The following is a 27,969-nucleotide window of genomic DNA, read 5'->3' on the forward strand; positions in this document are numbered from 1 at the left end:
CCCGGGTGCCGCTCACACTGGTGAATGAATGATGAATGAATGATAGGTGGTGGTCGGAGGGGCCGTAGGTGCAAACTGGCAGCCTCGCTTCCGTCAGTCTACCCCAGGGCAGCGGTGGCTACAGATGTAGCTTACCACCATCAGGTGTGAATGAATGATGGGTTCTCATTTCTCTGTGAGCGCTTTGAGTATCTAATAATAGAAAAGCGCTGTATAAAATCTAATCCATTATTATTCTTATTATTATTATATTGACGAATCTAGTTTTTTAGACTATAATATTGCTCAGTAAAGACACCTATTATTTATGTCAAGCTCGTGTGCTATTGTTTGCTTAGCTGTTGGGTAGCTGCTAGCCTCTAGTAGCGTAAATGTCTTGACTAAGTTAGAAGACCAATTTTGTGTGCTTATTGGGAGACATTTAGATGAGATTTTGCATGCAAGCCGATATAATAATATACTTTTTTTTCCGCTGATATAGAACTGATATCTGATATCAACATCGTCTCGAGACACCCCTATGAGACACATGATTATGTATCACACTAACTGACACTCTGTGTGGTGCCCCCTGCAGTTGATGTTCAACCGTCCCTACAGCAGGAAGCTTGAGGCGGAGGCGGATCAAGTGGGTCTGCAGTTGGCAGCCAAGGTAAACCATTGTCCTCATCTCACTTTAAAACACTTAAAAGGAGAATGTGCATGTTTTATGGCTGCAATGCAAGCCAGACTTTTTCCTCTAATTTGAGTCATGAATCATAAGTTGTTAAAATGCTCTTTAGTGATGACATGTAAAGAAGAGCACTCAAACCTCTGCCAAGGCTAAAATATTTGTCAGATAATAAGTGAGGATGTTGAAAGCAAAACGTTTTTTAATTTCTTCCTTAAACAGGTCAACAAAATGTGTTAAGATGCTTCATAAGTACAACAAACTGATGAGATTTGACGTATATATATATATATATACTAGGGGTGTAACGGTACGTGTATTTGTATTGAACCGTTTCGATACGGGGGTTCGGTTAGGAGGTGTACTGAACGAGTTTCCACACGGACATATTAAGTAGCTTACCGCACGTTGTGTAAACAATGCACACCGAGACACAACACAAGACATGCTAGCAGCGACAGGGCTACGATAGACTGACCATATCGCCTCTTTTCACCGGATATGTCCTCTTTCGCGGGGCTGTCAGGGTGGAGTTTCTTTAATGCCTCAAATGTCCGGCATTTTAAGTTAGGGTTGCATGTATTTTCAATGTACGTTCGGGGTTAAGAAGGGGTTAAAAACAAAACAATTTGTGCACGCAGCAACATTCGTGACGGAGGGGCAGAGACAGAGACAGCGAGAGAGTTATGATAAACGCACATGCGTCGCCAGGCTCTGCTTTTTACCCATAGATTTATCAGATTTTATTTTTTATTATCTATACCGGGCCGCGACCCGATTGGTACCAGGCCGCAGAAGAATTTTTCATTCATTTTTATTAAAAAAAAAACAAAAAACATGTTTTTTTAATTTTTTATTAAATCTACATAAAAAACACAATATACACTTACAATTAGTGCACCAACCACAAAAACCTCCCTTTTTCATGAAAAAGAAAAAAAAAAGGATTCCCAACCACCCAAACCCTGTTTATATATATATATATATATATGTTTATATATATATATATATATATATATATATATATATATATATATATATATATATATATATGTATGTATGTGTATATATATATATATATATATATATATATGTATATATATATGTATATGTATATATGTATATATATATATGTAGATGTATATGTATATATATATGTATATGTATATATGTATATATATATATATATATGTATATGTATATATGTATATATATATATGTATATATGTATATATATATGTATATATATATATATATGTATATATATATGTATATATATATATATGTATATATATATGTATATATATATGTATATGTATATATGTATGTATATATATATATATATATATATATATATATATATATATATATGTATATATATATATATATATATATATATATATATATATGTATGTGTGTGTGTGTGTGTATATGTATATATATATATATGTGTATATGTGTATATATATATGTGTATATATAGATGTATGTATATATATATATATATATATATATATATATATATATATATATATATATATATATATATATATATAAATATGTGTGTATGTATGTTTATATATATGTGTGTATATGTATATATGTATATGTATATATAGCTGTATGTATATATGTCTATGTATGTATGTATATATATATATGTATATATATATATATATGTATGTATATATATGTATGTATATATATATATGTATATGTATATATATGTATGTATGTATATGTATATATATGTATGTATGTATATATATATGTATGTATGTATGTATATGTATGTATATATGTGTATATATATGTATGTATGTATGTACAGTATATGTATGTATATATGTGTATATATATATATATATATATATACATGTGTATAAGTATATATATATATGTATGATATATGTGTGTGTATATATATATATTTGTATGTGTGTATATATATATTTATACATATATATATATATTGTATGTGTATATATATATATATATATATATATATAAATATATATATATATATATATATAGATAGATATATATATATAGATATATAGATTAGAAAGGACAGATTTAAAAAAAAAAATAAAAAGTTAAACTTGGGACTTCCTGCGGGCAAGATCTCGAACGCTGGCGGGCCGGATCTGGCCCATGGGCCTTAGTTTGGGGACTTCTGTTCTAAAGTAAATCTGTACAGCAGATATGGGCATCTGCTGGCTGGACAGGACGATTATGAATCGTTACTACTAAGAATTGCGAATTGAATATATAATTTTTTCTGACACCACAACTGTTAATTATCATCGGGCTTGTAATTATGCGATTTCACCCGAATGTGTGTAAAACAAAAATATATTTAGTGGAATATTAACCCCGAAAGGGACAGGCGGTAGGAAATGGATGGATGAAGGGGTTAACCAATGCTTGAAATGTAGATTTTTTTTTTGGACTGAATAATAAATGTAAAAAAAGCAAAACAATACTGATACAATACTCACATTTACACCCTGCAATGCCAGTATATGCCACTGGGGGTCAGAATTGTTAAAGGAAACAAATACTGAATTTAAGCAATACAAAGTAGAAAAGGAAACGACATATGTTTGTGTGTGGGTGCGTGCACATCCTCTACAGGCGTGTGCAGATGTGCGTGCGGGGCCCGTCTTCTGGCAGCAGATGGAGATCCGCGACCAGCTGAGCGGAGAACCCAGCCTGCCCGAGTGGCTGTCCACACATCCGTCTCACAGGAACCGAGTGGCGCAACTGGACCTCCTTGTGCCCCAAGTATGTACACATGCACAAATATGAATTTTTTTTTTACCTAAATGGCAAAAAGAGGTGGCGTACACAGTAGGAAGATAAAAACAACAAAGACCCGGGGACGCTTTCTTTTTCTAAGTTTCCATGCTGCTAATGAAGCATCTGGAGAAATGCTTTTTTAACAACGTGCAGGCTTGGAGCGAAGAAAATCAGACGCATCTCCGGGCTAGACGGAAGCTGCGGCATTCACCGTCATTATTTCTCATTGTGTGTGTGTGTGTGTGTGTGTGTGTGTGTGTGTGTGTGTGTGTTTGCGTGAGAGAGGCCTTAACCTTGATTTGGCTCTCCAAGCACAGATGGCTGAACAACTAGAATTGTCCGGCGGGTGCCTCCGTTGAAGTCTAGTTGTGTTTTTATTTATGTGCGTGTGTTGCCAATCAGGCTGACTCCAGTCTGGCGCCCATTGCTGTAGTCAGGGTGAAGCCTGGGTGCAATTTACTAGTGTGTGTCCATGCCGGTCGTAGTGCTTAAACGCACAAAGTGGCAAACAAAAAACTACCCAAGTGCCTCCCCCGGTGAACTTAGAGCAGGGGTCGGGAACCTTTTTGGCTGAGAGAGCCCTTAAAGCCAGATATTTCAAAATGTATTTCTGTGAGAGCCGTATAGGTGGCGATTTGTCCATGGTGTACGCCGCCTTCTGCTTGATTTTAGCTGAGATAGGCACCAGCGCCCCCCGCGACCCCAAAGGGAATAAGCGGTAGAAAATGGATGGATGGATGAATACAACTAAATGTGTGCATTTTTAAGTAAGACCAACATTTTTAGAGTATAATAAGTCTGTTATTCTTTTTAATAACATTTCCATTCTAAAGCTTACCAATAATAAATATAATACTTCTTACCATTGATGCACTTCTTGAACAGGTTCGATAGAAAATGGAGGGTTGGATTAAAATGCATGAGAAGGTTTTACAATTTGAACGTTATTTTTAACACTGTGATTACCAGCGGAATTATTCATTCATTATCGTGTTAAGCAATGTCAGCTAATATTTATCTGAAAGCCAGATGTAGTCATCAAAAGAGCCACACCTGGCTCTAGAACCACAGGTTCCCTACCCCTGACTTAGAGGCTTAAATTGATTATACTATTCGACCCAACCTTAGTCTTGACTGTATCTTTAATTAGAATAGTGAAGTGAAGTGAATTATATTTATATAGCGCTTTTTCTCTAGTGACTCAAAGCACTTTACATGGTGAAACCCAATATCTAAGTTACATTCAAACCAGTGTGGGTGGCACTGGAAGCAGGTGGGTAAAGTGTCTTGCCCAAGGACACAACGGCAGTGACTAAGTTGGCAGAAGCGGGAATTGAACTTGCAACCCTCAAGTTGCTGGCACGGCCACTCTACCAACCGAGCTAAACCGCCCCTGTAAATACTGAATTTTTGGGCGTATAAGTCGCTCTGGAGTATAATAATGCATAATAAAGAAGGGAAAAAACATATATAAGTCGCACTGGAGAAGGGTTGGCCGATATATCGATAAAAACGATATATCGCAGGTTTGTCTCTGTGCCATATAGAAAATGACTATATCGTAATATTAGATTATATGTTCTCACACCGTTGCTTTTAGCTGCGTGCATTTCTTTACTGGCGTTTCTCACTCTTTCTCGTCTCCTTCTGACAGAGACGGAAAACAAGCCTGCCTTGTTACATACTTCACATACTGTCGCGCATGTAGCGTCACACGCTCTCGCCGAGAGCTAACGTTAGCTGAGGCAGGTCGAGTTGCTTTTAGCTGCGGGCATTACGCAACAGGCGTTTCTCACTCCTCCTCGTCTCTCATTCTGACAGAGCTCTGGTTTAATGAATGAAAACAAACCCCAACATTTTCCAACAGTCCAAACCCACCTGCAAGATGACAAGGGGATGAACCCTAATTGGGCATCCTTAAGCGAACGGAAAGAAGGTGGATGAGTACAAGATGTCAAACAACCACCAGTGATGTCAACATGAAGGATAAAATGGGTTATGGGTTGTACTTGTATACTGCTGTTCTACCTTTAAGGCACTCAAAGCGCTTTAACACTATTCCCACATTCACCCATTCACACACTGATGGCAGGAGCGGCCATGCAAGGCCCTACACTGCAAAAAGTCAGTGTTCAAAAACAAGGCAAAAAAAATACAAAAATGAGGGGTATTTTATTTGAACTAAGCAAAATTATCTGCCAGTAGAACATTTGCCGTGTCAAGACTTTCCAAAACAAGTAAAAGTAGCTAACCTCAATGAACCCAAAAATACCTTAAAATAAGTATATTCCCACCAATAATAAGTGCACTTTTGTTGTTAGAAAAAAAATGAAACCTTTTTGCTCAATATGTTGAAAAACATTCTTAAATTAAGTAAATGCTAGTGCCATTATCTTGACATATTATGCGCTCGGCATTACAGTTCTTGAAACCAGCAAACTTATACTAAAAACTAATTTATTGTTCTTAATTGAAAGGCAACAAGGCAACCGCTTGTTACTCTCGGGGTCTCTTAGCCACTCAGGCAAATAATATGGTCTAAAAATGTATTTTTCCATTGATAACATGACATCATCGCGCCAAGTGCGTGCTCTTTCAGTCAATTAGTGCGCATATATACAGCCCGGCCGCCGGCCAAATTATTTTTAATTGTAATTTTGAGGAATTTATCTGAATGTGCATGAACTATTTCTGTTTGAAATGTTAAATGTTTAAATATTAACTGTCGGTTGACTGAAGTGCCAACTGTGCTACTATATGAGTACCTATTTTCTATTGTTTCATTGAAATTGATTGATTGATTGATACTTTTATTAGTAGATTGCACAGTTCAGTACATATTCCGTACGATTGACCACTAAATGGTAACACCCGAAAAAGTTTTTCAACCTCTTTAAGTCGGGGTCCACGTTAATCAATTCAATATAACAGCAAAGTACATTTGGCTGTCATCTGTTTTAATTATGACACACAATTATGTCAAAATCATGATTTTTTTCATGCTTGAAGTAAGAAATTATTATTTTAAAAAGTAGTTTTATACTTGTGAGTGTTGACGACACAGCTTTGCAACAGTTGATATTCAAGTTTCAAGCATGTTTTACTCAATATAGGTCATCACATCTCAGCAACAAGCTGTCATATCTTACTGAGATCAATTAGGACCAAAACCCTTAAAACAAGTAAAACACTAACGTAAAATCTGCTTAGTGAGATGAATTATTTTATCAGACAGAAAATAAGCAAATATCACCCTTAATTGAGAATCTTACTTAGATTTCAGTTTTTGCAGTGTAACCACGACCCATCAGGAGCAAAAGTGAATTGTCTTGCTCAAGAACACAACAGACGTGACTCGGCTGGTAGAAGGTGGGGATTGAACCAAAATCAGGAACCCTCAGGTTGCTGGCACAGCCACTCCCCCCCCCCAAAAAAGTGGATTCCAGTAACAAGCTCACTTTCACACCCATTAGGATTAAGGCAGTGCAAGATAACAATGGTTCTCATGCTAAATATTGTCTATAATCGATAAGGTTCTCGCCTTTTCCCTAAAGTTCTCAGAAGATAAGCTGACAACTCGCCATCTGACCTTTTGAACTGTTTCCCCTCCCCATTACACCGAAACCCCACGTTCCCTACGTGTCTAGGCTCTGGAGGTGAGGGAAACCTGCGTGTGTCCCGCCCTGCCGTCCACCGACCCTCGCGCCGTCTTCTCCAAGAGCGTCCACAGGCTGCTGGCGGACACCAAAGCTCGAGAAAGAGCAAATGTCACGGTGACGCCGTCGCACGGGCCCGCCGCCGGGGCGGCTGCAGCGGCTCTGATCGCCACAAACTCAACCGGCCCCTTCAGCCCGTGAGCCGCCGTCCGCTGACTCAGTGAGTGCAGACGACTGTATTACTACTGCTTGAAGACTTGGGGAAAATGGCGTTAAAGCACATGAATCCGTAGCCAAATATGCCCTGGGAATGACTGCATGATCCGTTCATAACCTTTTTTCTGTAGCACAGCAGAAAACTGTCCAATCGAGGATCTTTAACCAGTGTTCTTGCAGTGGGTCCTAAAAAACAACCAAGCATCCCGGTTGTTTGCTCGGTGGCAGTCATGCGTCCATCAGTAGGTTAACAACTTTAAAGCAGGGGTCACCAACCTTTTTGAAACCAAGAGCTATTTCTTGGGTACTGATTAATGCGGAGGGCTACCAGTTTGATACACACTTAAATAAATTGCCAGAAATAGTCAATTTGCTCAATTTACCTAATAAATACATCTATGTATATATATATATATAAAATTGGGTATTTCTGTCATTCCGTCGTACATTTTTTTTCCTTTTACGGAAGGTTTTTTGTAGAGAATAAATTATGAAAAAAACACTTAATTGAACGGTTTAAAAGAGGAGAAAACAGGAAAAAAATGAAAATTAAATTTTGAAACATAGTTTATCCTCAATTTCGACTCTTTGAAATTCAAAACTCAACCTAAAAAAAGAAGAGAAAAACTAGCTAATTCGAATCTTTTTGAAAAACTAAAAAAAATAATTTATGGAACATCATTAGTAATTTTTCCTGATTAAGATTAATTTTAGAATTTTGATGACATGTTTTTAATAGGTCAAAATCCAATCTGCACTTTGTTAGAATATATAACAAATTGGACCAAGCTATATTTCTAACAAAGACAAATCATTATTTCTTGTAGATTTTCCAGAACAAAAATTTTAAAAGAAATTCAAAAGGTTTTTTTGTACAGAATAAATGATGAAAAAAACAATTAATTGAACGGTTTAAAAGAGGAGAAAACTGAAAAAAAAATGAAATTAAATTTTGAAACATAGTTTATCTTCAATTTTGACTCTTTAAAATTCAAAATTCAACCGAAAAAAATGGAGAAAAACTAGCTAATTTGAATCTTTTTGAAAAAATTGAAAAAACTATTTATGGAACATCATTAGTAGTTTTTCCTGATTAAGATTAATTTTAAAATTTTGATGACACGTTTTAAATAAGTTAAAATCCAATCTGCATTTTGTTAGAATATATAACAAATTGGACCAAGCTATATTTCTAACAAAGACAAATCATTATTTCTTCTAGATTTTCCAGAACAAAAATTTTAAAAGAAATTCAAACAACTTTGAAATAAGATTTTAATATGATTCTAAAGATTTTCTGGATTTGACAGAATAATTTTTTTGAATTTTAACCATAAGTTTGAAGAAATATTTCACAAATATTCTTTGTGGAGAAAACAGAAGCTAAAATGAAGAATTAAATTAAAATGTATTTATCATTCTTTACAATAAAAAAATAATTTTACTTGAAAATTGATTTAAATTGTCATGAAAGAAGAGGAAGGAATTTAAAAAGTAAACAGGTATATGTGTTTAAAAATCCTAAAATCATTTTAAAGGTTGTATTTTTTTCTCTAAAATTGCCTTTCTGAAAGTTATAAGAAGCAAAGTAAAAAAAATAATGAATTTATTTAAACAAGTGAAGACCAAGTCTTTAAAATATTTTCTTGGATTTTCAAATTCTATTTGAGTTTTGTCTCTCTTAGAATTAAAAATGTCCAGCAAAGCGAGACCAGCTTGTTAGTAAATAAATACAATTTTAAAAATAGAGGCAGCTCACTGCTAAGTGCTGCTATTTGAGATATTTTTAGAACAGGCCAGCGGGCGACTCATCTGGTCCTTACGGGCTACCTGGTGCCTGCGGGCACTGCGTTGGTGACCCCTGCTTCAAAGCAACTCTGCAGTTATTAAAGTATTGTCAAAATAGCAATATTGACCCTGGTAAGACACTTAGTGTGCAGCCATTTTTACTCTGTTATGTCATTGCAATTAGAAACACATGTTTAATGCAGGGGTCGGGAACCTTTTTGGCTGAGTGAGCCATGAAAGCCAAATATTTTAAAATGTATTTAAAATGAGAGCCATATCATATTTTTTAACACAGAATACAACTAAATGCGGGCAGCACGGTGGGGAAGGGGTTAGTGCATCTGCCTCACTTTACGAAGGTCCCGAGTTCTGTATGTAGTTTGCATGTTCTCCCCGTGACTGCGTGGGTTCCCTCCGGGTACTCCGGCTTCCTCCCACTTCCAAAGACATGCACCTGGGGATAGGTTGATTGGCAACACTAAATTGGCCCTAGTGTGTGAATGTGAGTGTGAATGTTGTCTGTCTATCTGTGTTGGCCCTGTGATGAGGTGGCTACTTGTCCAGGGTGTAGCCCGCCTTCCGCCCGATTGTAGCTGAGATAGGCTCCAGCGACCCCAGAAAGGGAGAAGCGGTAGAAAATGGATGAATGGATGGACAATTAAATGCGGGCATTTTTTAAAGTAAGACCAACATTTTTAGAGTATACCGTATTTTTCGGAGTATAAGTCGCTCCGGAGTAAAAGTCGCACCTGCCGAAAATGCATAATAAAGAAGGAAAAAAACATATATAAGTCGCACTGGAGTATAAGTCGCATTTTTTGGGGAAATTTATTTGATAAAACCCTACACCAAGAATAGACATTTGAAAGGCAATTTTTAAAATAAATAAAGAATAGTGAAAAACAGGCTGAATAAGTGTATGTCAGGGGTCACCAACCTTTTTGAAAGCAAGAGCTACTTCTTGGGTACTGATTAATGCAAAGGGCTACCAGTTTGATACACAAATAAATTGCCAGAAATAGCCAATATGCTCAATTTACCTTTAACTCTGTTATTATTAATAATTAATGATATTCATCTATGTGGAAACACTGATCATCTTAATGATTTGTCACAATAAATATATATTTTTGATGACATGTTTTAAATAGGTTAAAATCCAATCTGCAGTTTTTTAGAATATATAACAAATTGGACCAAGCTATATTTCTAACAAAGACAAATCATTATTACTACTAGATTTTCCATGAGAACATTTTTAAAAGAAATTCAAAAGAATTTGAAATAAGATTTAAATTTGATTCTACAGATTTTTCTAGATTTGCCAGAATACGGTTTTTAAATTTTATTCATAATAAGGTTGAAGAAATATTTCACAAATATTCTTCGTCGAAAAAAAACAGAAGCTAAAATGAAGAATAAATTAAAATGTATTTATCATTCTTCAGAATAAAAAAAAATATATACATTTACTTGAACATTGATTTAAATTGTCAGGAAAGAAGAGGAAGGAATTTAAAAGGTAAAAAGGTATATGTGTTTAAAAATCCTAAAATCATTTTTAAGGTTGTATTTTTTCTCAAAAATTATCTTTCTGAAAGTTATAAGAAGCAAAGTAAAAAAAATAAATGAATTAATTTAAACAAGTGAAGACCAAGTCTTTAAAATATTTTGTTGGATTTTCAAATTCTATTTGAGTTTTGTTTCTCTTACATTTAAAAATGTCGAGCAAAGTGAGACCAGCTTGCTAGTAAATAAATGAAATGTAAAAATTAGAGGCAGCTCACTGGTAAGTGCTGCTATTTGAGCTATTTTTAGAACAGGCCAGCGGGCGACTCATCTGGTCTCTACGGGCGACCTGGTGCCCGCGGGCACTGCGTTGGTGACCCCTGGTGTACGTTATATGAGGCATAAATAACAAACTGAGAAGGTGCCTGCTATGTTAACGTAACATATTATGGTAAGAGTCATTCAAATAACTATAACATATAGAACATGCTATATGTTTACCAAACAATCTGTCACTCCTAATCACTAAATCCGGTGAAATCTTATACGTCTAGTCTCTTACGTTAATGAGCTAAATAATATTATTTGATATTTTACGGTAATGTGTTAATAATTTCACACATAAGTCGCTCCTGAGTATAAGTCGCACCCCGGCCAAACTATGAAAAAAACTGCGACTTATAGTCCGAAAAATATGATAAGTCTCTAATTATTTTTAATGACATTGTTATTTCTTGAACAGGTGCGGTACAAAACGGATGGGTGGATTAAAATGCATGAGAATGCTTTGTATTTTGAACGTTATTTTTAACACTGTGATTACCAGCGGAATTATTCATTACTTACCGTGTTAAGGAATGTCAGCTAAGATTCATCTGAGAGCCAGATGCAGTCATCAAAAGAGCCACATCTGGCTCTAGAGCCATAGGTTCCCTACCCCTGGTTTAATGTATCAGAAAATGTTGTGGTAAAATTACGGATTTGTTGGGTAACATTTGGTACATTTTGGTACCAATACCAAAATTTTTGTATACTTACGTGCAAGAGGAGCGATCACATTTGTTAATTGACTGATTAGCAAACCAAAGATGTGCAATGTCTCCCCCGTACACTCATTTCTGCTGTAAAATCTTGACTGCTGATGAATTATTTTAGTTACATGTCCTGTTGCTGAGCTCCAGTACTACAATTTGAGATTGTGTGTACAAGTAATAATACTGCAACATCTATAGTGTGTGTGTGTGTGAAAGTGAACACAATGTGAATAAACACTTGATTAGGATTTTGGAGGCTTTACTAATGTTGTTTTGTTTAGACTTCACCCCTGCAAACCTTGTAGATTTAAATTTCATAAAATGGTTAACATTTTACTTTTGTCAATATTTTTTGCACGTTAGCATGGTTACGCAAAAACTACACAACTTTCCGGATGCATTTTGAAATTTTTTTTAAAAGTCTTGATAAACATGATAAACATGTCACCGACTTTATTCAAACTAAGTAATAGATCTTGATTACAGATGTCCGATATTATTGGCTGATAAATGCTTTAAAATGTGAAGTGAAGTGAATTATATTTACATAGCGCTTTTTCTCTAGTGATTTAAAGCGCTTTACATAGTGAATCCCAATATCTAATTTTTACATTCAAACCAGTGTGGGTGGCACTGGAAGCAGGTGGGTAAAGTGTCTTGCCCAAAGACACAACGGCAGTGACTAAGATGGTGGAAGCTGGGATCGAACCTGCAACCCTCAAATTGCTGGCACGGCCGCTCTACCAACCGAACTATATCGGAAATTATCGGTATCTGTTTTAAAAAGTAAAAATTAAGCCTTTTTAAAACGCTGCTGTGTACATGGATGTAGAGAGAAGTACAGAGCGCCGATAAACCTTAAAGGCACTACCTTTGCATGCCGACCCAGTCACAAACTATCTACAGTTTTTCACGTTTCACACACACAAGTGAATGCATTCATACTTGGTCAACAGCCATACAGGTCACACTGAGGGTGGCCGTATAAACAACTTTAACACTGTTACAAACATGCGCCACACTCTGAACCCACACCCAACAAGAATGACAAACACATTTCGGGAGAACATCCGTACCGTAACACAACATAAACACAACACAAATAAGTAAAGTAAAAAGTAATTAAAGTACAAATGATTGTCACACTCACACTAGGTGTGGTGAAATGTGTCCTCTGCATTTGACCCATCCCCTTAATCACCCCCTGGGAAGTGAGGGGAGCAGTGGGCAGCAGCACTGCCGCGTTTGGGAATCATTTACCTAGAACCCCTTGCAGCACTAACTCTTCCGGGACGCTACCCATGTTTTTCCATAACTTGAGTTGATTTATTTTGGAAAACTGTGTTACATTCTTTAATGCATCCAGCGAGGCATCACAACAAAATTAGGCATAATAATTTGTCTATTCCACAACTGTGTATATCAGTATCGGTTGATATCATAATCGGTAATTAAGAGTTGGGTAATATCGGAATATATACGGCAAAAAAAACATTATGGACATCTCATTGTTTGAGTTAAAAAGAAGAAGCTATACATTCTAACGGTGAGCCGATCCGATATCGATATCTATTTTGTATAAGCAAAATAGGTTTCTGATCCAAGCAACATGTTTACTTGTGCAAAACTGGTCAGCCAGTTAACATCTAAATGTCCTCCTCTTTTCTTGTACGGAATCACCAGACTTTTTGATTGATTGATTGAGACTTTTATTAGTAGATTGCACAGTACACTGCATATTCCGTACAATTGCCCGGGAAATGGTAACACCCGAATAAGTGTTTCAACTTGTTTAAGTCCGGGTCTACGTTAATCAATTCATGGTAGACTTGGAGGATGTTCATTCTGCTGTTTAATTTTGTAGAAGAAAGCAGAAAACAGCCATGTGACAAAAGTATAGTAATTTCAAATGGCAACTTTCTGGCTTTAAGAAACACGACAAGAAATCAAGAATATCAATTGTGGAAGTCTAACAGTTTCATTTTTAGATCAGAGTAAAAAAGATGGAATCACTCAATTGTAAGAACAAATATATGGTATAATCCTGTAAATGTTCATTTACAAAGCTAACAGATTAAATCTGTTGATTAGTCTGCTGTTAAAACAGAGTTTCACAGCTTGGAGAGCTGTTGCAGCAGGTGGATTGACATGAATCATGGCTTCAACACGATAGATGGCAATTGGAACAAATGGAAGGATGATCAAACTTCTTCAAGACCAAGAACAAACAACATGGGAAGGTTTTAAAAGGCATTCATACTGGTAGACCAAGAAAAACTTCAGTGTCAAGACAGAAAAATGTAAGCAATATAGAATAGAATAGAATAGAAAGTACTTTATTGATCCCTGGGGGAAATTCAGCAATATGTCTTGAACATGCAAAACAAAAGAAGAACAAATGGGTGGAAACTGGAGTCACCGTCTGTAACTGAACTGTAAGAAAGTGCCTCAAGGAAATGGAATTGAAATACAAGAAAGCTAAACGAAAGTCGTCTTTAACATCTAAACATAAAAGGAGCTCAGGAGAAGCAATGGTGGACTATGGATGATTGGATGAAAGTCATATTCAGTGTTGAATCTGCATTGGGCAAGGTGATGATGCTGGAACTTTTGTCTGGTGTCCTTCCAATGAGTTTATGAAGACGACTGCCTGAAGAAAACATCCAAATCAGAATCAGAATAGTTTTTATTGCCATTGTTTGAGATTGGGTTCACAAACTAGGATTTTTTCTTGGTGCAATCGTGAAACATCGAAGACATCTAAGACAGAATAGGTAATAAGATGAGCTGTAAGTGAGCTATCAGACCTTGTTCTTGTTCATGTGTCTGATGGACGAGGGGAAGAAACTGTTCAGGTGGTGGGAGGTGTGGGTCTGGATGGATCGTAGTCTCCTACCTGAGGGGAGAGGGGAGAGGGGAGAATAGTTTGAGAAGAGTCAGCTGTGATCCGACCCACACGCCTCCTGGTCCTGGAGGAGAACAGGTCCTGGAGGGGTGGGAGTTTGCAGCCAATTACCTTCTCAGCAGCACGTACCATGCGCTGCAGTTGATGCTCATCCTGGAGTATGGAGCCGGGTAACCACACGGTGATGGAGGAGGTGAGGATGGACTCGATGATGGCTGAATAAAACTGCACGAGCATCTTAGTCAGCACCTTAAGTTTCCTCAGCTGGGCCTTCTTGATGGTCGGCTCCCACTTGAGGTCTTGAGTGATGGTGGTGCCCAAGAAATGGAAGGAGTCCGCAATGGAGACGGGGGTGGGAGAGTCAATCAGGATGAGGGGAGATCATGGCACTGGGGAGATGGCTGGCATTACACCCTCAATAAATGCACAAGCTTACTTTGACATTTTGGACATGTCGCTTATTTTATCAATGAAAAGGATGATTGGAGATGATGACATCATTTTTCAAGATAATAATGCATCTTGCCATGGAGCAAAAACTGTAAAAACTTTCCTCGAAGAAAGACACATAAGGTCAATGTCATGATGGCCTGCAATAAATCCAGATCTCAAACCAAGTGTGTTGGAAATTGAAGAAAATGGTCCATGACAAGAGTCCAGCCTGCAGAGCTGATCTGACAACAGCAATCAGAGAAAGTTGGAGCAAGATTGATGAAGAGTTCAAGTTAGTCACTCGTTAAAGGGGAACATTATCACCAAACCTATGCAAGCGTCAATATATACATTGATGTTGCAGAAAAAAGACCATGTATTTTCTTAACCGATTTCCGAACTCTAAATGGGTGAATTTTGGCGAATTAAACGCCTTTCTGTTTATCGGTCTTGTAGCGATGACGTCAGAACGTGTCGTCACCGAGATAATACACCCGCCATTTTCATTTTCAACACATTACAAACACCGGGTCTCAGCTCTGTTATTTTCAGTTTTTTCGACTATTTTTTGGAACCTTGGAGACCTCATGCCTCGTCGGTGTGTTGTCGGAGGGTGTAACAACACTAACAGGGAGGGATTCAAGTTGCACCACTGGCAAGAAATCTTCCGCCAGACCCCCATTGAATTTACCAGAGTGTTTCCACATTTGACCGGCGATGCTAAGACAGACATGGCACAGAGATGTATGGATAACCGGCAGATGCATTTGCAACAATTAAGTCAACGAAATCACAAAGGTGAGTTTTGTTGATGTTGTTGACTTATGTGCTAATCAGACATATTTGGTCGCAGCATGACTGCCAACTAATCGATGCTAACATGCTATTTACACTAGCTGTATGTACATTTGAAACTAGATACCCACATTTAATGCGAAACTAACACTTACCAATCGACGGATTTAAGTTGCTCCAGTGTCACAAAATGCGAAAGTCCTGATCGTTTGGTCCGCACATTTTACCGGCGATGCTAATAAGGCAGCCATGCTATGGGCCACTTCATTAGGTACACCCACGCTATGGCCGAATAGCTTCAATAGCTATTCGCTCAATAGCTTCAATTTCTTCTTCAATTTCGTTTTCGCTATCTCCCTCCATACTCCGACCATCTGTTTCAATACATGCGTAATCTGTTGAATCGCTTAAGCCGCTGAAATCCGAGTCTGAATCCGAGCTAATGTCGCTATATCTTGCTGTGGTAACCGCCATGTTGTTTGTATTGGCAGCACTGTATGACGTCACAGGGAAATGGACAGTCGCATCGCAAATAGCGAAAATGAAGAACTTTAAAGCTTTTCTTTAGGGATATTCCGGGAGGTGTAAAATTTTGAAAAAAACTTTGAAAAATAAAACAAGCCAGTGGGAACTGATTTTTATTGTTTTTAACCCTTTTGAAATTGTGATAATGTTCCCCTTTAAGTCCGTGCCCCAGATACCGCAAAGCTTTTTCAAAAGCCAGAAGTGGTGCAACAAAGAACGAGTGGCGTGTTGGAGTGTTCCTTTTGTGTTTGCTTTTCATGACCCCATAATAGACATATATACATTTAGTATTTTAGTGTTTCTTAAAGCCATATACAGTCGTGATCAAAAGTTGACATACACTTGTAAAGTACATAATGTCATGGCTGTCTTGAGTTTCCAACAATTTCTACAACTATTATTTTTTTGTGATAGAGTGATTAGAGTACATACTTGTTGGTGACAAAAAACATTCATGAAGTTTGGTTCTTTTATGAATTTATTATGGGTCTACTGAAAATGCGACCAAATCGGCTGGGTCAAAAGTATACATACAGCAATGTTCATATTTGGTTACATGTCCCTTGGCAAGTTTCACTGCAATAAGACACTTTTGGTAGCCATCCACAGGCTTCCGGTTGAATTTTTGATCACTCCTCCTTGACAAAATTAGTGCAGTTCAGCTAAATTTGTTGATTTTCTGACATGGAATTGTTTCTTCAGCATTAACAGCAGAATGATCCGACGTGATGCAGGCGGCCTGGGATGACTCGTTCACACACTCTCACTTCACTCGGCGCTGACACAACAAACAACGACGGAACAATCGCGCGACAGAGCTCTTAATCAGGCGACGCAAAGACATTGTGGATTGAGAGGCCAGAAATAGAGGCGGCGACGTAGAAGGATTGACAAGGCGGCCCGGAGAGAGCTCGTGTTTATTGTGGGCCGCCGTCATTTACATTTAAAACAAACATTTGATTTGGGGGAACGGCGAACAAAAGGCAAAGATGTGCAACTTCGCCTCAAGAAGGAGTCTGAGCTCCTTTCTTTCCTTCTCCTCGGTGTTGTGTTTTCTCTCCGTGCCGCCCCCACAAGGGACGTCGCACCAGGCCGGGAAGAACGCTGGCAGGTATTTCGAGGTATTGTCGAGACGGGAGAACAATCCCACAGAGAGTTGAGGACACACATCTGCCGTGTGGGAGGCGGCGCCGTATCGCAACGTTCACACTGGCTGAACTCTGACCTCCTCGGCAACCAACGCGCATAAACATGCAAAATCTCGACAAATGCTTCGTCTTTCAGTCTTCTCTTTTTGAGGAAACTCGGCTAAGAAAACTGCAAGGATGCGAGTGTCTGACCGCTGGGAATATTTTCTTGGTGTTCAACCGAAAGTAACGTCATTACAATTAGCATTAGTGTTGATTGGAACATAGAAATGTGCAATAGGATTAGCATTATGTTGCACTGAAAAACCTTTGTCTCCATTTTTTTTAATGTTTAAAGGTGTACTGAAACCCACTACTACCGACCACGCAGTCTGATAGTTTATATATCAATGATGAAATATTAACATTGCAACACATGCCAAAATGGCCTTTTTAATTCACTAAATTGCAATTTTAAATTTTGCGCAACGTATCCTGTTGAAAATGACGTGGTATGATGACGCGTGCATGTGACCATGAATTGATTAACGTGGACTCCGACTTAAACAAGTTGAAAAACTTATTCGGGTGTTACCATTTAGTGGTCAATTGTACGGAATATGTACTGTACTGTGCAATCTACTAATAAAAGTATCAATCTATCAATCCAAGACGTCACGGATTGTAGCGGGCATTTTGTTCCGGCCTCGATCCCAGCTATAAGTCGTCTGCTTTAATCGCATAATTCCACAGTATTCTGGACATCTGTGTTGCTGAATCTTTTGCAATTTGTTCAATTAATAATACAGACGTCAAAGAAGAAAGATGTCGGGGGGAAAGGGTGTATTGCGGCCGCCTTTAAGCCTTTAGCAACACAAACACAGCCGGTGTTTCCTTGTTTACATTCCCAAAAGATGACTGTGAAGCTTTACTATGGAACAGAGCGGTCAAGCGAACATGGTTCCCTACCACATGTCAACCGGCAGGTCTCGGTGAGAAAATTGTAGTAATAAGTCTGCTCTTACCGTAGACATGAGCACCTGTCAAAGATGCAGCTGCGGACTCTCTTGCCTCCTTCGACCGGCCGCCCCCGAACGTGGGATGCTTAAACCGTGTAGGAGTGGGGGACAAAAAAATCTCAGCCCGGCCCCAACGGCTGCCTTCGCTTTGTCTCCTCAAGAGACGTGGCTTCCCTCAGAGATGCTGGCGGTCACCACACCCGTGGCCACACCCCTCCGACTTTCAAGTACGACCATGTAATCCCACTAAAACACTAGTAACACAATAAGCAGATAAGGGATTTTCCAGAATTATCCTAGTAAATGTGTCTAATAACATCTGAATCGCTCCCGCTGCCGTCTTTTTTCTTTTGTTTTCTGGTTCTTCACTCTAACTTTCCTCATCCACAAATCTTTCATCCTCGCTCAAATTAATGGGGAAAATTGTCGCTTTTTCGGTCCGAATCGCTCTCACTGCTGGTGGCCATGATTATAAACAATGTGAGGATGTGAGGAGCTCCACAACCCGTGATGTCACGTGCACATCGTCTGCTACTTCCGGTACAGGCAAGGCTTTTTTATTAACGACCAAAAGTTGTGAACTTTATCGTGGATGTTCTCTACTAAATCCTTTCAGCAAAAATATGGCAATATCGCGAAATGATCAAGTATGACACCGTTTAAATAAGAAAATCTCATTTCAGTAGGCCTTTAAGCTCCTGTTACAATGGGGTTGCATATATTTGGGGTTTAAAATTAATAAAAAACATTATATATATATATATATATATATATATATATATATATATATATATATATATATTAGGAGATAGTTGCTTTGTAACTGGACTGCTGAATTTTGCGTTAGCATCCTATAAAGTTGTTGTTTTTTTTTTTAATTGAATTGTATTTATATACCGCTTTTACATAGTGAAACCCAATATCTAATTTTTATATGTAAACCAGTGTGGGTGGCACTGGGAGCAGGTGGGTAAAGTGTCTTGCCCAAGGACACAACGGCAGTGAGTAGGATGGCGGAAGCGGGGATCGAACCTGGAACCCTAATGTTGCTGGCACGGCCACTCTACCAACCGAGCTATACCGCTCCAAGTTTTAGCATTGGCTGTGTTTTATATTGTGCTGTTGATGCCGCTGCCTTTTGAGCGGATTGCACGGGTTTGATTTCCGGCTTTTGCAGACGTCACAAAGGACTTTTGGTGTAAAAATCAAACTGCATCAACTAAGCCAGGGGTCACCAAGCTTTTTGAAACCAAGAGCTACTTCTTGGGTACTGATTAATACGAAGGGCTACCAGTTTGGTACACACTTAAATAAATTGCCAGAAATGGCTAATTTGCTCAATTTACCTTTCATAAATACATCTATAAAAAAACACTTAATTGAACAGTTTAAAAGAGGAGAAAACATGAAAAAAAAAGAAAATTCACTTTTGAAACGTAGTTCTTCAATTTCGACTCTTTAAAATTAAAAATTCAACCGAAAAAAATAAAGAGAAAAAGTAGCTAATTCGAATCTTTTTGAAAAAAATAAAAACATTTTTTTTGGAACATCATTAGTAATTTTTACTGATTAAGATTAATTTTAAAATTTTGATGACATGTTTTAAATAGGTTAAAATCCAATCTGCACTTTGTTAGAATATATAACAAATTGGACCAAGCTATATTTCTAACAAAGACAAATTATTATTTCTTTTAGATTGGCTCATGTGTTACCTAGGAGGTGTTTCCGTCTGTGACGGCATGTTGATATGATTTCACTGCGCTTGTTGAGGGATGACGGGTCTGGATGATGTATAATAAACAGTTTCTCTTTTAATGCTGGATGCATCCAGCACACCTTAAAACAGTGGTAATAAAAGATGCAACCTATGCTTAAAAGAGAAACTGTTTATTATATATCATCCAGACCTGTCCCCCCTCAACAAGCGCAGTGAAATCATATCAACATGCCGTCACAGACGGAAACACCTCCCAGGTAACACATGAGCCAATCACCACACCCTACGCCTGCCTGTACCCACCCACTCTGTGCCCTATACAAACCATTCTATGTGAATGCTTCCATTAAAATCTCCTGATGATTGAGGGAACCCCTCATGAAACACTTCTGTAGAGATGAAGTAGTCTTGTGATTTTTCTCACACATACATATCGCGCTCTACCACGGTATCGAGCACTATTCTCTGGATAATCCAATCAAGACAGATATATATATATATATATATGTGTGTGTGTATATGTTTGTATATGTATATATGTGTAGTATGTGTATATATATATATAGTTTTTTTCTGTCTATGGGATTAAGCAAAAAAAAAAGTGGAGATATAGTTTTCATTGGTCAACAACTTGGGAACAATACAAAACCTATGCTACTACTTTCCCTTAAAGTAGCATGACTTTTACAGTTAACATACTTCTTCAATGTACAGCATATATCTCCAAATCATTAAGGGTTACATTTATTTAAATTTAATTTAATTTTTTTATTTAAAAAAAAAGAAAAGGATTTGTGTTTTGGATAGAGACAAAAAAATAACACAGCTGGAGTACAGCGTTAGCATTAACAGTACATTCAAGTACTGTAACTTGAGATATTTGAAATGTTTTAGCACGGGGTCATCTTGATATTTTCATTGAACTCCACATACAGGTTTTCCTCTAATGGACTTGCTCACTTATCATGTTGATCTGTGTGTGTGTGTGTGTGTGTGTGTGTGATGCTATTAGAGATTAGGACGTGAACGCAGTGCTTACGACTGACTGCATCGATCCTCTCGGCTGTCAGCTACACGAGCGCACACATCTGCCTGCCTGTCTGTCACACTTGATCTACATTTGAATAAACGCTCCTCTGACATGACGGCGGGAGCAACAGGGAGGCAAACACCAGTAAAAAGTGTAAAACCACAGCTTATGGCTGCAATGAGACTTAGTGGCTGTTACAATCATTTTCATAGTATCAATCTATCAATCAATCATCATGTATATGATTATCTTTTATATTTTATATATACGCCCAAATGCAGCTGAGATAGGCTCCAGTACTCTCTCGCGACCACGAAAGGGACACGCGGTAGATAATGGATGGACATACACTATATTCCATCCATCCATCCATCCATCATCTTCCGCTTATCCGAGGTCGGGTCGCGGGGGCAGCAGCCTAAGCAGGGAAGCCCAGACTTCCCTATCTCCAGCCACTTCGTCTAGCTCTTCCCGGGGGATCCCGAGGCGTTCCCAGGCCAGCCGGGAGACATAGTCTTTCCAACGTGTCCTGGGTCTTCCCCGTGGCCTCCTACCAGCTGGACGTGCCCTAAACACCTCCCTAGGGAGGCGTTTGGGTGGCATCCTGACCAGATGCCCGAACCACCTCATCTGGCTCCTCTCGATGTGGAAGAGCAGCGGCTTTACGTTGAGCTCCTCCCGGATGGCAGAGCTTCCCACCCTATCTCTAAGGGAGAGCCCCGCCACCCGGCGGAGGAAACTCATTTCGGCCGCTTGTACCCGTGATCTTATCCTTTCGGTCATGACCCAAAGCTCATGACCATAGGTGAGGATGGGAACGTAGATCGACCGGTAAATTGAGAGCTTTGCCTTCCGGCTCAGCTCCTTCTTCACCACAACGGATCGATACAACGTCCGCATTACTGAAGACGCCTCACCGATCCGCCTGTCGATCTCACGATCCACTCTTCCCCCACTCGTGAACAAGACTCCTAGGTACTTGAACTCCTCCACTTGGGGCAGGGTCTCCTCCCCAACCCGGAGATGGCACTCCACCCTTTTCCGGGCGAGAACCATGGACTCGGACTTGGAGGTGCTGATTCTCATTCCGGTCGCTTCACACTCGGCTGCGAACCGATCCAGTGAGAGCTGAAGATCCCGGCCAGATGAAGCCATCAGGACCACATCATCCGCAAAAAGCAGAGACCTAATCCCGTGGCCACCAAACCGGAACCCCTCAACGCCTTGGCTGCGCCTAGAAATTCTGTCCATAAAAGTTATGAACAGAATCGGTGACAAAGGACAGCCTTGGCGGAGTCCAACCTTCACTGGAAACGTGTCCGACTTACTGCCAGCAATGCGGACCAAGCTCTGACACTGATCATACAGGGAGCGGACTGCCACAATAAGACATTCCGATACCCCATACTCTCTGAGCACTCCCCACAGGACTTCCCGAGGGACACAGTCGAATGCCTTCTCCAAGTCCACAAAGCACATGTAGACTGGTTGGGCAAACTCCCATGCACCCTCAAGAACCCTGCCGAGAGTATAGAGCTGGTCCACAGTTCCACGACCAGGACGAAAACCACACTGTTCCTCCTGAATCCGAGGTTCGACTATCCGGCGAAGCCTCCTCTCCAGTACACCTGAATAAACCTTACCGGGAAGGCTGAGGAGTGTGATCCCACGATAGTTGGAACACACCCTCCGGTCCCCCTTCTTAAAGAGAGGGACCACCACCCCGGTCTGCCAATCCAGAGGTACCGCCCCCGATGTCCACGCGATGCTGCAGAGTCTTGTCAACCAAGACAGCCCCACAGCATCCAGAGCCTTAAGGAACTCCGGGCGGATCTCATCCACCCCCGGGGCCTTGCCGCCGAGGAGCTTTTTAACTACCTCAGCGACCTCAGCCCCAGAAATAGGAGAGTCCACTACAGATTCCCCAGGCACCGCTTCCTCAAAGAAAGACGTGTTGGTGGGATTGAGGAGGTCTTCGAAGTATTCCCTCCACCGATCCACAACATCCGCAGTCGAAGTCAGCAGAACACCATCCGCACCATACACGGTGTTGATAGTGCACTGCTTCCCCTTCCTGAGGCGCCGTATGGTGGTCCAGAATCGCTTCGAAGCCGTCCGGAAGTCGTTTTCCATGGCTTCCCCGAACTCTTCCCATGTCCGAGTTTTTGCCTCCGCGACCGCTAAAGCTGCACACCGCTTGGCCCGTCGGTACCCGTCCACTGCCTCCGGAGTCCTATGAGCCAAAAGAACCCGATAGGACTCCTTCTTCAGCTTGACGGCATCCCTCACTGCTGGTGTCCACCAACGGGTTCTGGGATTACCGCCACGACAGGCACCAACAACCTTGCGGCCACAGCTCCAATCAGCCGCCTCGACAATAGAGGTTCGGAACATGGTCCACTCGGACTCAATGTCCCGCACCTCCCTCGTGACATGTTCAAAGTTCTCCCGGAGGTGTGAATTGAAACTCTCTCTGACAGGAGACTCTGCCAGACGTTCCCAGCAGACCCTCACAATGCGCTTGGGCCTGCCAGGTCTGTCCGGCATCCTCCCCCACCATCGCAGCCAACTCACCACCAGGTGGTGATCGGTAGAAAGCTCCGCCCCTCTCTTCACCCGAGTGTCCAAAACATAAGGCCGCAAATCCGATGACACAACTACAAAGTCGATCATGGAACTGCGGCCTAGGGTGTCCTGGTGCCAAGTGCACATATGGACACCCTTATGTTTGAACATGGTGTTTGTTATCGACAAACTGTGACGAGCACAAAAGTCCAATAACAAAACACCACTCGGGTTTAGATCCGGGCGACCATTCTTCCCAATCACGCCTCTCCAGGTTTCACTGTCGTTGCCAACATGAGCGTTGAAGTCTCCCAGTAGGACAAGGGAATCACCCGGAGGAGCACTTTCCAGTACTCCCTCGAGTGTACCCAAAAAGGGTGGGTATTCTGAACTGCTGTTTGGTGCGTAAGCACAAACAACAGTCAGGACCCGTCCCCCCACCCGAAGGCGAAGGGAAGCTACCCTCTCGTCCACTGGGTTGAACTCAAACGTACAGGCTTTGAGCCGGGGGGCAACCAGAATTGCCACCCCAGCCCGTCGCCTCTCACTGCCGGCAACGCCAGAGTGGAAGAGGGTCCAGTCCCACTATATTGCCAAAAATATTTACATATGAACTTGAAGTGAAATCGCATGGAATTGTCCAAAAAGTTTGGCATCCTGGAGCATTCAAAGTTCCTTTTCCTGGAACTAAGGGGCCAAGCCCAACCCTTGAAAAACCAACCCCACACCATAATTCCTCCTCCACCACCAGTGCAGTCTGAAATGTAGCCTCCATCAGATTGTCAGATGGAAAAGCATGATTCATCACTCAAGAGAATGAGTCTCCACTGCTCTAGAGTTCAGTGGCGACGTGCTTTACACCACTGCATCCCACGCTTTGCATTGGACTTGGTGATGTATGGCTTAGATGCAGCTATTCGGCCATGGAAACCCATTCCATGAAGATCTCTGCGTACTGTACGTGGGCTAATTGGAAGGTCACATGAAGTTTGGAGCTCTGTAGCAACTGACTGTTGTCAAGTTCTAACACTGATGACATCTATTAAACAGACAAGAAGCAAGGAATCATGCAGGGACAGAGTTTAATTTGGCTCAATGAGGAGAGACGTTTGGGCTGTACTAGTTACAGAAACAACCTACGCTCTAAAATCCTGCCCATGTGCTCCTCTAATTATTTGGTGAGGTCCCTGGTTACATCACTGAGGCTGCTGCTGAAGGAAGGGGAGTAATCTCAGCAGTCCCAATTAGACACAATATATGACTATTAATGAAATGCAAATGTGCTGACACTCCTGATATCGCCCTGTCTCTGCTCTGTCTGCATCGCGGCACTCGATGTTCGCCCTTGGCAGTCAACAGGCCGATTCTGGAAACAAACACTGATACGAGATGACTCGCTTTGCACAGATAGAAAAGTACAACTTCTGCACAATTCATAATAACTATAGCAACAGTCTTTAAGCATAAGAGTTGTGTGATAACTTACACATAATTATTTTATCACTGTGCAGAAAGTCTTTGGACTATGCGCTTCAGCATCCGCAGACCCCTCTGTCAGTTTAGGTTGGCCTACCACTTGGTGGCTTTGTTACTGTTGTTTCCAAACTCTTCAATTGTTCTTATAATAAAGCCCACAGTTGACTTTGGAGTACTTAGGAGTGAAGAAATTTCACGACTTGATTTGTTGCACAGGTGGCATCCTATGAGAGTTCCTTGCTGAAAATCACTGAGAGCAGCCCATTCTTTCATAGTCTCCATGCCTAAATGCTTGATATTATACACCGGACCTAGTGATTAGGACACCTACTTCTCATCATTTGGATGGGTGGCCAAATACTTTTGGCAATATAGTGTATATATGATTGATGATTTTCATAGTACAAACCCTGTTTCCATATGAGTTGGGAAATTGTGTTTGGTGTAAATATAAACGGAATACAATGATTTGGAATTCCTTTTCAACCCATATTCAATTGAATGCACTACAAAGACAACGTATTCGACGTTCAAACTCATAAACTTATTTTTTTTTGTGCAAATTATAATTAACTTAGAACTTCATGGCTGCAACACGTGCCAAAGTAGTTGGGAAAGGGCATGTTCACCACTGTGTTACATCACCTTTTCTTTTAACAACACTCAATAAACGTTTGGGAACTGAGGAAACTAATTGTTGAAGCTTTGAAAGTGGAATTCTTTCCCATTCTTGTTTTATGTAGAGCTTCAGTCGTTCAACAGTCCGGGGTCTCCGCTAACGTATTTTACGCTTCATAATGCGCCACACATTTTCCATAGGAGACAGGTCTGGTGGGCCAGGAAAGTACCCGCACTCTTTTTTTTTACAAAGCCACGCTGTTGTAACGTGCTGAATGTGGCTTGGCATTGTCTTGCTGAAATAAGCAGGGGCGTCCATGAAAAAGACAGCGCTTAGATGGCAGCATATGTTGTTCCAAAACCTGTATGCACCTTTCAGCATTAATGGTGCCTTCACAGATGTGTAAGTTACTCATGCCTTGGGAACTAATGCACCCTCATACCATCACAGATGCTGGCTTTTGAACTTTGCGTCGATAACAGTCTGGATGGTTCGCTTCCCCTTTGGTCCGGGTGACACAATGTTGAATATTTCCAAACACAATTCGAAATGTGGACTCGTCATACCACAGAACACTTTTCCACTTTGCATCAGTCCATCTGAGATGATCCCGGGCCCAGAGAAGCCGGCGGCGTTTCTGGATGTTGTTGATAAATGGCTTTCACTTTGCATAGTAGAACTTTAACTTGCACTTAAAGATGTAGCGACGAACTGTATTTTGTGACAGTGGTTTTCTGAAGTGTTCCTGAGCCCATGTGGTGATATCCTTTAGAGATTGATGTCGGTTTTTGATACAGTGCCGCCTGAAAGATCGAAGGTCACGGTCATTCAATGTTGGTTTCCGGCCATGCCGCTTACGTGGAGTGATTTCTCCAGATTCTCTGAACCTTTTGATGATATTATGGACCGTAGATGTTGAAATCCCAAAATATTTTGCAATTGCACTTTGAGAAACATTGTTCTTAAACTGTTTGACTATTTGCTCATGCATTTGTGGACAAAGAGGTGTACCTTGCCCCTTTCTTGTGAAAGACTGAACATTTTTTGGGAAGCTGTTTTTATACCTGTACCCAATTAGCCTGCACACCTGTGGGAGGTTCCAAATAAGTGTTTGATGAGCATTCCTCAACTTTATCAGTATTTATTGCCAACTTTCCCAACTTCTTTGTCACGTGTTGCTGGCATCAAATTTTAAAGTTAATGATTATTTGCAAAAAAATGTTCATGAGTTTGAACAGCAAATATGTTGTGTTTGTAGCATATTCAACTGAATATGGGTTGAAAATGATTTGCAAATCATTGTATTCCGTTTATATTTACATTTAAACGGAAATATTTATATTTCCCAACTCAAATGGAAACGGGGTTTGTATTACTAGTCATTCCAGCATTTTTTTTTAATGAAAACCCTCCGCATTAGAGTACACTAGGAATAGTACAAATGTGCACCAAACACAGAAAGAGAAACAATCATTATATGGGACTCCTGTTTGTTCAGTGGGGGGTTCTTATCACAACGTGCGTGTTAATGGGGGCCAGATCGTGAGCGAATGCGCTTGTGTCTGCTTACAGCTACTTACCAGGGATATGTGCGGGATTAAGCCTGGAATACATTAGAATAAATTCACAACCTAATCCTAGCGTGTGCGTGCGTGTATTTGTGTCTCCTTTCTGTAATATTACATTTGACATACTACTTTTTCATGGCGCTTGCATGACTTACCAAAGTTCATCAAATAACACCAGCAGGGTTCTTTTCACTTTGATCCATTGAAGGGGAACATTATCACCAGACATATGTAAGCGTCAATATATACTTTGATGTTGCAGAAAATAGACCATGTATTTTTTTTAACCGATTTCCGAACTCTAAATGGGTGAATTTTGGCGAATTAAACGCCTTTCTGTTTATCGCTCTGGAGGTGATGACGTCAGAACGTGACGTCGCCGAGGTAATACAGCCGCCATTTTCATTTTCTACCCATTGTAAACATTGGGTCTCAGCTCTGTTATTTTCCGTATTTTCGACTATTTTTTGGAACCTTGGAGACATCATGCCTCGTCGGTGTGTTGTCGGAGGG

The 27,969-nt window shown here is 40.0% G+C and overlaps 1 protein-coding gene across 5 annotated transcripts in view; it reads left to right on the forward strand.

The window, feature by feature from the left end:
- Nucleotides 1-27,969, forward strand: part of oma1 (OMA1 zinc metallopeptidase) — a 74,669-nt gene that overhangs the window by 36,420 nt on the left and 10,280 nt on the right. For 2 of the 5 annotated variants that reach the window (XM_061888491.1, XM_061888487.1), the window contains 3 exons: nt 578-652; nt 3,308-3,457; nt 7,120-11,923. In XM_061888491.1, the coding sequence (XP_061744475.1) occupies nt 578-652; nt 3,308-3,457; nt 7,120-7,329 (435 nt within the window). In that variant the 3' untranslated portion in view covers nt 7,330-11,923. Of the gene's footprint in view, nt 1-577; nt 653-3,307; nt 3,458-7,119; nt 11,924-27,969 lie in introns of those variants that run through there. The other 3 variants (XM_061888489.1, XM_061888488.1, XM_061888490.1) reach the window with 2 other exon arrangements.

The sequence above is a fragment of the Nerophis ophidion genome, linkage group LG26, assembly GCF_033978795.1.
Source record: "Nerophis ophidion isolate RoL-2023_Sa linkage group LG26, RoL_Noph_v1.0, whole genome shotgun sequence".
Classification (NCBI taxonomy): Eukaryota; Metazoa; Chordata; class Actinopteri; order Syngnathiformes; family Syngnathidae; genus Nerophis; species Nerophis ophidion.